Source organism: Triturus cristatus, chromosome 12 (genome assembly GCF_964204655.1).
Source record: "Triturus cristatus chromosome 12, aTriCri1.1, whole genome shotgun sequence".
Taxonomy (NCBI): domain Eukaryota; kingdom Metazoa; phylum Chordata; class Amphibia; order Caudata; family Salamandridae; genus Triturus; species Triturus cristatus.
This window is the reverse complement of record NC_140595.1, coordinates 61,094,767-61,106,557: the sequence shown is the minus strand read 5'-3', so window position 1 is coordinate 61,106,557 and position 11,791 is coordinate 61,094,767. Positions and strand designations below refer to the sequence as shown.

General features: G+C 42.4%; 1 protein-coding gene across 2 annotated transcripts in view; it reads right to left on the bottom strand.

Moving 5' to 3' along the window:
- Positions 1-2,534: 2,534 nt before the first annotated feature.
- Positions 2,535-11,791, bottom strand: part of LOC146772468 (nuclear receptor ROR-beta-like) — a 105,016-nt gene continuing 95,759 nt past the window's right edge. For both annotated transcript variants that reach the window (XM_085639387.1, XM_085639388.1), the window contains one exon: positions 2,535-10,651. In XM_085639387.1, coding sequence (XP_085495513.1) covers positions 10,490-10,651 — 162 coding nt within the window. In that variant the 3' untranslated portion in view covers positions 2,535-10,489. The remainder of the gene's footprint in view (positions 10,652-11,791) is intronic.

Genomic DNA, 11,791 nt, shown 5'->3' with positions numbered 1-11,791 from the left:
GCACTTTCTTAAGCAATAGAATGGTTAATAGTTTTTGAAGTTTTGTGTTCCTCAGATACAAAATTAAAACTTACCCCCATCTTGGCCATTCTCACAAAGAAAGGGGATTGTTCACACACATCCTGAGGTCAGATTACACAGATAGTGTTAGGAAAAGGAAGCGGCTGCAGTGCTGGAGCACAAGGTCACAACTCAGAGCCTTAGATTTAGGGGAACGGTGTCTCATCTCTAAAAATAGTCTAAGGACTCCGTGCCCCCGACTTGTACCTTGGTACCAATGTACATTAAGGTTTTGTAAATTCAAATGTGAATTCACACTAAGTTAATCAGTCTTTTCAGAACCTGAAATGGACACACTTCTCCTCCAGAAGGAACCTCTGCATCACATGCCCCCCCTTCCTTTTCATTTTCTCCAAGACCAGGGGGGATTATTATATCCAGTAAGACTGGAGGGCATAGGCGCATAGGGTTCGAAACACTCGGTCAGGTGAAGCGTGGTCCTAGCCCCTGGTCTGAAAAGCAGAGTCTGAATTGCACGTGCCATCTTCCTGGTGGTGTGAAAGCACCTGGTCCTTGGCCGACATCTCCATTTGATGGGTGGGTGGTGGGAGCAGATCTTTGGAGGGCCTGATGGGTAAGGCTCAATCTTTCAGCATGTTATGTTCGGCGATAGGTAACCGGGGAAGGTGTCCGAGGTTGAGGTTAATAGGTTCCGGCTCCATGACCCCTTGGAATAGTAAGGAGTGTGTCCTTTATGTGGTGACGACTGGCGACTCATTGCCTTAGTGGGTTTGTGATATTGTTATTATACTAATATCCAACAATGCCGTTTGGTTTTCCAAGTCTGGTATCTCGAAAAGGCTTTTTAAAGGACCCGATTACTAGTAAGGCTGATTTTGGCGAGGGGGTACTGGGTGGCTGGAATTAACATTTCCTGTTGGTATCCAGCAGATAAATCCAGCTAATATAAGTTATTGTCCTTGGAATGGGGAATCAAGTACCAATCTGAAATTACCCATAGCTAGGTGTCATTTTCCACCTGCAGATAACCTATACTGGTGACAACACTGCTCCCATTTACCACCTGCTCTGAGAGTTTCTCAAGAACTCGTCATCAGTGTTGTCGAATACCGCTTCTGCCGAGCCTTGATTCCAGCTCATACCTCTGATTTCCACCTCCCTACATTCCCGGTCTTTTTACCTCATGAGTTGCAAGGATGGTTAATCTTGATTTCAGCTTGTGGCTTATCTTTCCATCACCCTACACTTCCTGTCTCTTAATCTCACTCTTCCAGGTTCTTTTTACTTCCCTCTTCTACTCCATTAGTCACGCCTTCCTATTCTTCTCTTCCTCCTTCTTTCTACCGGTTCTTCTCTCTGGGTCAAACTGAGAACGAGAAATAAATCCAGATCCCCAAAATAAGTGCTGATTTCCACCACCTGAATAATGATGCACTGCAGATTCAGACCAGGCTGGGATTGGTTCTCCACGTGGACCAATCACAGTGCACAATTCACAAAGACAAGGAGGTGGTACAACTGATGTACGGACAGACATACCTGATCCATCTCCTAACCGCATAGAAGTCCTTTAAGTGGCATTCCAGTCCACTGTTTTTTGTTTAGGCTTTGTCAGAGGTAGACTGTGGACTCACCTTTAGGCAAAAGATTTCTTTACAGCGCCTCTTAAATTTTTCACTGTGATAACATAGGTTAGGAAAAGACGCATTTAGGTTTTCCTACTATAACATGCCTGCAGTTTGTTATTGTCCATTTATGCACCAGGCTATTATTTTTTACTTTTTCAGAAGAGGTCTGAGTTTTAAACCCTCTTTTCATGTACCCAACCATCCTCACGTGCGGAGTTATAATCTAAACAAAAATTGCCTATATGAGAAAAAGGAGCTATGGCGTGATAGACAAAAGCCTCCAAAAGGTGGCAGTGTTGGGGAGGAGCCAACCACACGTTATGCCGTCATTGCCAATGCATCCTTTTTACCATTACACAGAAGTACCATTTTGACAGTTTTCAAATTTCCCTCTCGGGCACGGAGGGAATATTTTATGCTTGCAAGGGCAATCTTGGGCTGCCTGCTGCAAGCACCGCTGAAGACCGCAGCATCGATTTGCACAATTTTCTGTGTTTTTGAGCTCAGAATTGGTAGATGACGCTCTCAATGAATATGTGCAAACTTGAAGTGTTCGCAATTTTTCTCCATGATCTGCGGCAGGTGACAATCCTGCAGGCAACAACTCTTGGGCTTCACATTTCGTGCCCATCTACAGCTCCAAGTCTGCGACGAATAGATGTTTATGCCGGGATTGGTGCCCAAGTAGTAAAGACACCTTTCTCTTCCCAAGACCCACTGGCCTTTCAGAGGCAACGACTTGACCATTTCCCAATAGACCAGCCAAATACTCAAGCCATTTGTGGAAAGACAGCAACATAAAACAGAATTCTGACGGGCAAACAACATACACAAGTTCTCATTTGTACCACCCCCTGCCCCCCAATATGAAATCACATATAATGCTTCATGTAAAACACTTTATTTTCATTTAGGCAATATCTATGCAATATACAACTATATTGCTTAACACCACACCTCTGAAAATTCAGTAAATTTTGTACAATATATATATTTATAATTTTCACTTTTTATACAAAAAAAAAAGGCAAGGATCTTTCCTTTCCATTTTGTTTTAAATAATAAACAATTTCCCACAGCAAGCGAGATAGGTCTGCTGCTAAAATAGTCTTTACAATCTTTTACTTTTGTGTATTTTTCATTTTTATTACAAAAATAGAAGTTACATTCTTACAAGACGAGACGTGAAGAAAACAGATACAGTTTTCTAAGTTTCAGAAAGACAAAATGGAATGATTCATAATCGCTCAACTGATTTATTCCCCTTTACTAGCCACAGACAATTTGTATTTGGCTTGCCAGTCAAGTGGACTTCAACAATGGCTAATGCTGAGGTGGCCACTGTGTGCCACTCAGGCTCCTGAGTTCATAGTGCAGCACTGGTGTCAAGCAGCTTTACACACTAAACTGGATTTATTACTTAGTAATGCCTGCAGAATTCACATTACACTTCCCACAATGCACCAGGGTGTTCTTCATAAAACCTGCACTGGGGCTGACGGAATCCAATAAACTTTATTCTCAGGCTCTTGTTCTATGCAGCCTCTATGGTAGTGAAACTGAGGTTGACAACTACCCATTCCATGTCATCAGGACATGTCTCCTATACTTGGCTCTCATTTTAAAACCTGATGCAATCTGGGAGTTGTAGTCTTGATTCACTTTAGTTCAACCAATTGGACAAACACACCTGGCAACAATTAGTTGTTAAAAATAAAAGTAGATTCCAGGACTGCAAACCAGATGCCCGGATACTTGGTGTGAGTTGACAACCCCAAGTGCAACACCCACCCACCACAGTAATGTCCATGAATCTGCTTCTACAAATCATTACATAGTTGCTACAAACATCAAACACTTTTCAATAAATTAACAAGTAAAAAAAAAAAAAAAAAAGACAGAGTGGAAGGTAGCTTCTGTTTTTACTTTGTACCAACATTCACAAGCAGTGATTCAAATATATATTATCTTTTATAAATAGTATTTTTGAACACAGTGCTAAGGTTTTTGTTTCCTGTAGTTTTTGGGCGGCCACATGATTCAGGACGTGTTTACTGAGCAACACTAGGTAAAGTCATATTCCACGTCGAGAGAAGAAATCTGGGGCCACAGTTTTAGGAGCTTATGAGATCTATTCTGGATCATGTAAGATAAATGCTGAGTTGTCACACATCATTTAATGCTATAGGTGGACTTCTATCCTACTACAAGTTTGGCAGATAAGGGAACTGAGGCACAGCGATTCCCCCAGCATCATACAAATAGCAAGGTGGAAGGAAATAAAGGTTCAAACTCATGTCCCAGATCTACTGAAGACCATTTATGACCACATCTCCCCTTCATGTGGTACTAACACACAGATTTCAAGGCCCGTAGTTTCGGACTGGTGAATGCTCATCCTCCTTTGGGACACATACTTCTACAGCAAAGCACAATTACATTGACACTAGTCTTATTCACAGACTACGTGGATGGTGCCATTAGGGTCTGTTTGCTGGATAAGACCAGATAGCCAAGTGTGTTTTAAATTGATATTTTCTAAGCACTTAGACAATAAATATATATCTATTTTACAAAATTAGCTATCGGAGCTATCAAAATCCAAATCACTTGTATATATATGGGATGGTGAGTTGTGAAAATGCATGCCCAACATAGCTAAACACAAAGTAGCCAATGAGATACAGCTCGCTTAAAATAGTTGCTGACAAAAAACGCTAAATAAAATCTAAATAAAACATGTAGGTGCCCACATTTGTATTAACACGGAGCTCCCTGAAAGACCCTATCCCATATTCCTCCACACTTGGTGCATTGTGTAATTTTTGAAGAGCTATTATGAGGGGGCCCGCTTCGAACCGTAGTTAATCAGAAACACCTCAATCTTGGAGTACAACAGAAAGGGACAACAGGGAGATAAAATATTCAAAGCGGACTCTGACAGCTGTGAGTTTTCTGTGAGGGTGGTGTCATACTTCCAACAGAGGGGCCTATGTTGACTAGGGGGTGTAGTGTTCTGGGGAGCATGTGCGACAATGTGACAGCATTGTGTAGAGCCCTACTTTGCTATTTTCAGAATTCAGATACATCATTATGATCTTCTCATCTGTGACATTTGAATTATGGAGGCCAGCATTGTTGTTTTATGCTCTTGGGTGTCAGAATGCAGAATGTAGCAGTTATCCTCTCGTCTGTGACCACACGATGCAGAGATCAGCATTGTTTTCTTCTGCCCTGTGATCTTTGAATGCAGAGTGTAGCACAGCTATCCTCTGTTGGTGCAATCAGAATGCCCAGGGCCTACATTTCTGTCTTCTGCCTGAGATGTCAGAATGCAGAGTGTGACTTATTTTACGCTTGTGTGTGAAATCAGAATGCAGAGACATTGTTTTTTTCTAATAGAAAGTAGAGTGCACCATTGCTATCCTCAGTCTGGGACATCACAGCTCTACATCACTATCTTCTGATCCGGGGCGTAGCATGATGAGTGTAACACTGTTCGACTCAGGTTTATGACATCAGAACACTGAGCCGAACACTGCTAACTTTTCACATGTGACGCAGAAGGCAGAGTATAGACTTTGTTGTCCTCTCGTCTGTGATGTCAGAATACAGTCTAACAGTGGTGTCTTCACTTATTTGAAGCTAGAGCCCAGAGAGAGAAAGTTTTTACATACATGCAAAAGATGTGAACATACAAATTGTGAAGTCACATATTCAATGTCGGAGGGGTGGATTGAACAAGAGCAGTCTCACTTTTGTTTCAAAACAAGGTCAACAAGAAAAGCGTGGACATCTTTGTGGAATGGTACTGACATTGTTCTCACATCACACTGATGATCACTACGATCGCCTCGCTGCTCAATAGCATCCAAGCCCCAAAGGTAACAAGATGGGTGCTATGAAAGTCATTTACCCGCAAGCATCCAAGCCCCAAAGGTAACAAGATGGGTGCTACGAAAGTCATTTACCCGCAGCCGGGGGATTTCACTGTTAATCTATGAGTGACCTTATCTTGGTGACTGGCACGTGGCACAGAGGTCTGACTATAGAACCTTTGAAAAACGCCAGCTTGGCCGATCATAACATTATTGCTTTTTAGTGGGAAATCTAAATATGCACGTCCAACATATGTTGGGGCACATTTCAAAATCCTGCAGAGTTTCAGTGCTCCATGGAATAGGGGAGGACGTTAAATAAAGTAATGACTTCCTTCCTACCAATGTATACAATTGCTCACTCTGGCAAGAAGGGATGAGGTGAATAGCTTAAAAGAAAAAGTTAATGATTGATAAGACATTGTGCAAAACTGGAGAGATCCTGAAGCCCTCGGTATAGTCAAATGGAAGGCCAGACTGGGTCCCTGGAGTCTACCAGTGGACATTGCCACGGGGATTCCCCAAAACACAACACATTTGGGGAGATGGATGAAATACTATTGGCCTTGAGGGGGAGTGGGACACAGAGACTGGTAGCGATGAAAAGTCTGAAGAAACTATGCCTTTTTACGGTACATGTATACAGCGGATGTTTGTTTTATGTTGTATTATCAGTTATTCATTAAAACGAGTGTACACTTTTAATGTAAAAATGTAATACATTGAAAGCAAATGTATGAAAAGTAGTACAAAAATGCAGTTATTGAAAAAACAGAACTAATAGGACTCAGAATTTTTAATGATGGGCAAATAAATAAAACAAATTATAAACAAAAAACAAACAGCAAATAGTTTTATAAAAGGAGGACATAAACACTATGGAGGAGAAGTCAGAAGAGGTCTGGGGCAAAGCCCCCACCCCCCCAACTTACTCCCTCCCCCCTTTTTTCATCCTACTGAACAGTTGGAGTAATATGGGACAAAGGGAGGTGCTGCCGTGAGTTCCTCAGACTTCCTCACACGAGTCAACAATGGTTGACAGACAACACCAATGGTTGTGCACCAGTGGAAATTCCAGTGGCATACAATCAGTGGTTTTCCCAGCTCTAAATAGAGAAAAGGAGCGGCAAATTTAGTATGACGCTCGACAAAGGGGCTGCTATTCTGCCAAATTCTAAATGGGCCCCTTAAACGGTAGTTCGAACATGAAACACTCTGGTTTCTATTTGCTCCAGATGTCTATTCCAATGTGAAGTGGAAAACTGTAAAGACCCTCTATCGAATGGGTAATTCAGGGCCTCACCAACACTTCCTAATGCCACTGCCAGAAGATACACAAAGACACTGGCTGAATAGTTAATGACAATAACAACAACATTAGAATCGCCTACAAGTACCATAGTCTCCTGTGGCACGAGTACTTCGAATTAGCAAAACCTTCAATGGAGGCACCCGTGAAGATCGAATAAAGCAATACTAAAATATGCTTTGGGACTCCATTTGTGAGCCTCAATCTCTGTTATGTCACTCGGTGGGTAAAGAAGCTCTGACCTCATCAACCCCACTCAAAGTATGACACAGAGGTAAATTAAGACACAAGCAAAGTGAGCATTGAGTACAATGTCCGACCATTACTCCGGTCTTATTGGATGAGGTTACTAATTAAGACGAAACAATTTTTAATAAACTAGTGGTGTTCAACATTATGTGCCTACGGTGACACCAGTTTTGTTACAGTAATCAAGGGCTATAAACAATTACTTTTTAGCTGAACTAGATGACCTACATCTCATGAGGTTATACTGAAAAATCTGTAATGGCTCTAACCTGGTTTACCAATATTGGAGGCAACAGTAATAAACGCATTAAGACCATGTTTTTTGGGGTGGTTCCCACCCGCTCTGCGGTAAAGGTTTTGCATTGGTTAAATATACCAACTGAACAAGGAATTCCATGCTGGTTGCTACCATCTGAAAAAGGCACTGAAATTGATTTGTATAGTAAGTTGGCAAGCATGCCATTTCAGCTACACATGCGGCAAGATGACAGCATCAGCTGGGCCAACTAAGCCCGGTGAAAGGTTGGTTCCCTTCTGAAGCAAATCTCTCAGGGCCCAATTTACCGAAAGCTTTCAATATTAAATATTTGGAAAAATATTTGGTACATAAAATAGTTTTATGCTCGATTGGTGATACGAGGAAGCTGAATGTTATCAGAAGATAAAAAATGGAATGCAGGGACCACCACAAAACGAGTGCAGCTAGTCACAGCAAGCTCTTCTATGCACATTCTGAACCAAAACACGAAGAGGGGAGTGGATCATGAGAACCCAGTCGCTCCAGTTGCCCTGGAGTCTCTGGTTAAACTAAGGCTTTGTGCTCAGAACAAGCAGTGAGGCCAATGGGGACGTCTGCTGCAGTGCTGAATTTGTAAAAAAAAACAAAAACAAAAAACTTGCTGGGGCCCTCGTCAGGAGGCCAATATTTTTGCACCACAAATTGCCACCCACTGTACTTACACAACTACTAACCATCACACTGCTACAATTGTGACAATTCAGACTGTTCGAGGCTGCCAAAGCTTTAAGACAAATAGTGACACCATGTGGCAGCTATCTATCATAAGTGCAGGTTCCGGTAATTAAGCACCGGTGCCAGCAATTAAGTGCCGGTGGAGCGCACCGGAGAACACCGGCTCAAACTAAGCACTGGTCTGCTGGACAAACCATGATGAAAGCGTGGAACAGAGGTCACTGTGTAATGTCATTGGGGTCAAAGAGTATTTGGTGTCTCTTTTGCTATCAACATTCATATAAAGAGGACGATGAAAGGTATGGTCAAAGGCAAGTGCTCCAATGAAGAGTTCTCGGTAAAAAAGTGAGCAAGCGAAGCAGAAAGCCGGCTAGGGAAAGAACGAGTACAGCTGGACTTAGAATTGAACAATTTCTTGAAGGAGATTTCTTTAAGGGAATCCAACTCGAGTTAGAAATTGGGGGCAAGGAACTGAGGAAACGCTGAAGGAATGAGGGGTGTGAAAGGTGACAGTGGTGAAATTGGGAACCTGATGAAGGAAAAAAAAAAGAAAAAAGCCAAGGAGGTTTATATAGAGAAGAACTGCTCAAGTGTTAAGAATATCAGCTGCACACAGAGCACGCCGAAGGAGATTCATTGTAAATCAGTAAGTTGTTATTGTACTAAATGCTCAGGTGGCAGCAGTATTATAAGTGACCTGGTGGCCAGTCGGTCAATTTAATTCAACTCATTTCAGCCATCTGCTTCAGTATATACAGAAGCTTGTTTACAAACATTATTGTAAACACAAAATAATCTGTGGCCGTTATCAAAGGAATTGTATGGTTCTGTGTGAGCGACAGAGTGCCAGCACGCTAAACGACAGACAGTTGGATGAGAGAGTGAACATTCAGTGTCAAAGGATTGCCCCGTAAGAGTGAAGAGGATGTTATCCATTTAAAAAGTGCCAATGGATGAAAATACATTCATAGGTTACTTTTACTTTGAATATCCTCATACGTTTAAGCATCTAAAGCAAAGAATCCCACTAGGCTGAAATCCACATATTGGCAGAGGCCTCCCAAACACAGTCAGTGCTTGATTAACTAGTGTCACTGTTTGTCATTGGTCCTTGATGTACTAGTACCACTGTTTGTCATTGGTCCTTGAGGGTAGCAGTGCCATTGTTTGTCATTGGTCCTTGATGTAGCAGTGCCATTGTTTGTCATTGGTCCTTGATGTAGCAGTGCCACTATTTGTCACTGGTTCTTGATGTTTTAGTGCTACTCTGTCATTGGTCTTGGTATTTGTCTGTCCCCTGCAGAAAATGGTCCAGAGGTCTGGAGCACATAGGTGTGCAATCCACAAACTACTCCCACTCCTGTAAATAAATAAAAATGCCAAAATAAAAAATAATATACCAGAACGAATACACTGCTTTTCATCTACATATGGAATCCAAATGGCAGATTTATTTAATTGTTAGTCTCTGTCAAGTGGTCCCTTAATTGGTCTCCTTTGGGAGATGGAACACTGAAGTCCGCCTTACATCCTATTACGCCGTTATCCCAGGATGCACCATGGGGGAAATGGTTGCCAAGTGAGCTGCCTCTAAGGAATGTTAAAGATACCACCAAAGAAATAATGTGTGCTGCCAAGTGTACCATAATAATAGTCGGACTGAAGGTATTTTTTGGGGGGGTCTTTCTCTGATGTAATGTCAGCCAACTGTTGAGCTGTATGTCATTGTCATATCACCGCTCAAAACCAACAAACCCCAGTGCTTACGGATTACATTCGGGAGCATCTGGCAGATGTGCTTATTTTACGCAGTCTCTGAGCTGGCTTACTGGTGCCGATTGCTGGTGCATGTGGAACAAATTGATTGTCTGCAAAAGTGAAACACAGTCCAACTCTTTAGAGGTGGTCTCAAACGGAGATGGTCAAAAAGCTTTTCCATAATTCCCAGTCTCAGGAACACGTTATTGAATACAACCCCCGATCTACAAAGCAGAAACACAGTGCCTAGGAAAACCAGAGCCAGGCCACTTTCTCTTCCCCCACCTTTTTACTCTCTAGTCCGTTTCCTGTGCACGTTTTCCTCTTATTTTGGCCACTCGTTTGCCTCTCTTCGAATCCACGAAGACAGAAGGTGTCAGAGTTGCTGCTGTAGCCTCTTGTCTTTCTTGACCAAGTGGAGTTGTCACATTCACGGGTATCGGCAAAGTCCACTTTCTGCTAAGGTTCACTACATTCAAGAGTGATTTCAGTCGAGGGAACGCAGCTTTGACTGAAGGGTCATAAGCAGCAGGGGCTATAGGCCGGTTTGGAAAAGCAAAACCAAACAGCTTTTGGCTTCTTACAAAGCATGCCTTTTGGCTGACATGACCTCCACTTGCCTTTGGAGCATGGGAATTAGCAGTTTTACAGCCAGCCCTTTTGAGCCAGCGGCCTAGCTTTCCCTTAAGTCCGAATACTGCAACTCAGAGTTGAAGACCTCCTTATATAAAGGGGGGAAATTATTTGCAGTGTCCGGATGCAATAGTCGAAAAAACTCAAGCTTGTCCAAGTGGAGGTTGCAAATGGACTTCATGAAGGGTAGCTTTGAGAGGATCTAAAGGAAAAAAACAAGGAGACAGTCAAGAAAACGAACACTAAAGTCACACAGGCAAAGAAAACAGTGGTCAATAAACCTAGAAACATGGTTTGAAATCAGTTAAACCCAAATACCAGAAGCTATAAACTAGGCAATCACCGACTATATTGCAGAGTTCTTATTTCTTTCTGCAAAGCTTTTTTTCTATCAACAAGCAGGTTTCTAAGTCCTGAAGGCACTTTTACTTTTTTGCTTTTTTTGGCAAACAGGTTTCCTACTCGTGAGCTCAAGTGCTGTATTACAGAAACACAGCATCAACAAAGCAGAACAAGCAAGCCTTTAAGGTAATTAATAACTGGTTTTATTATACAGCGCTTTGTACCACAGTTCGCCCATTTCAAGGTACTGTAAGTAAGAGAGTTACTAGTACCCAATTCATGCCACTCCATTTCATGACCTCTGGAGGATGCACAGATTAATCCACCCTGCTGGGATTCCAACTCATGACTTCCAGAACACTGCATTTGCTAGCAGTGATTAGACTACTGAGTCATCCTGAGGCATAGCCTAACTGGCAGTGCTTCGTTGACAAGACCCATTGTTGATTCCCGACACTGAAGGCCATAGAAGAAATACATTTTGCTGTGGTTACAGGCTGTACATTTCTCTACAGATTGAGCCTACGTGCGCCTGTCAATTACTGTCCTTTGTGCTCGCTTACTGACAGGGTAGCCTTCTGCTTAGTGATCCTAAAAATCACAGAAAGCCAGCGCCTAATTTGTGAAAGGAAGAATGCCGGTGCCCGAAGCTTTACTAAGAAGCCGGCAGCTGGCACAATTAAATGTCCGTGCACTGAATACAAAGGCTGGTAGTCTTTAATCCACTAACAGACACTTTCTGTCCCTTTTTCTTGCTCTGTCGTGTTCCTGCTTTCTCCCTTTGGGACCATTTTGCTGCCTTTCTCTTTTTCCGTCTTTCCGATCTGTGTGTTTTTCCCTCTCTTGCACTCCTAAACATCTGATGTGGAAAGATAAGTGCTGGTCCTCAAAACTAAGTGCCGGTGGCCCCCACTGGCCCAAATTAAGCACTGCATAAAGCCCCCAGTGTATGACTTTAGAAATAATGACTAACAAGTATGCAGTAGTCTGTTTCTGTTAA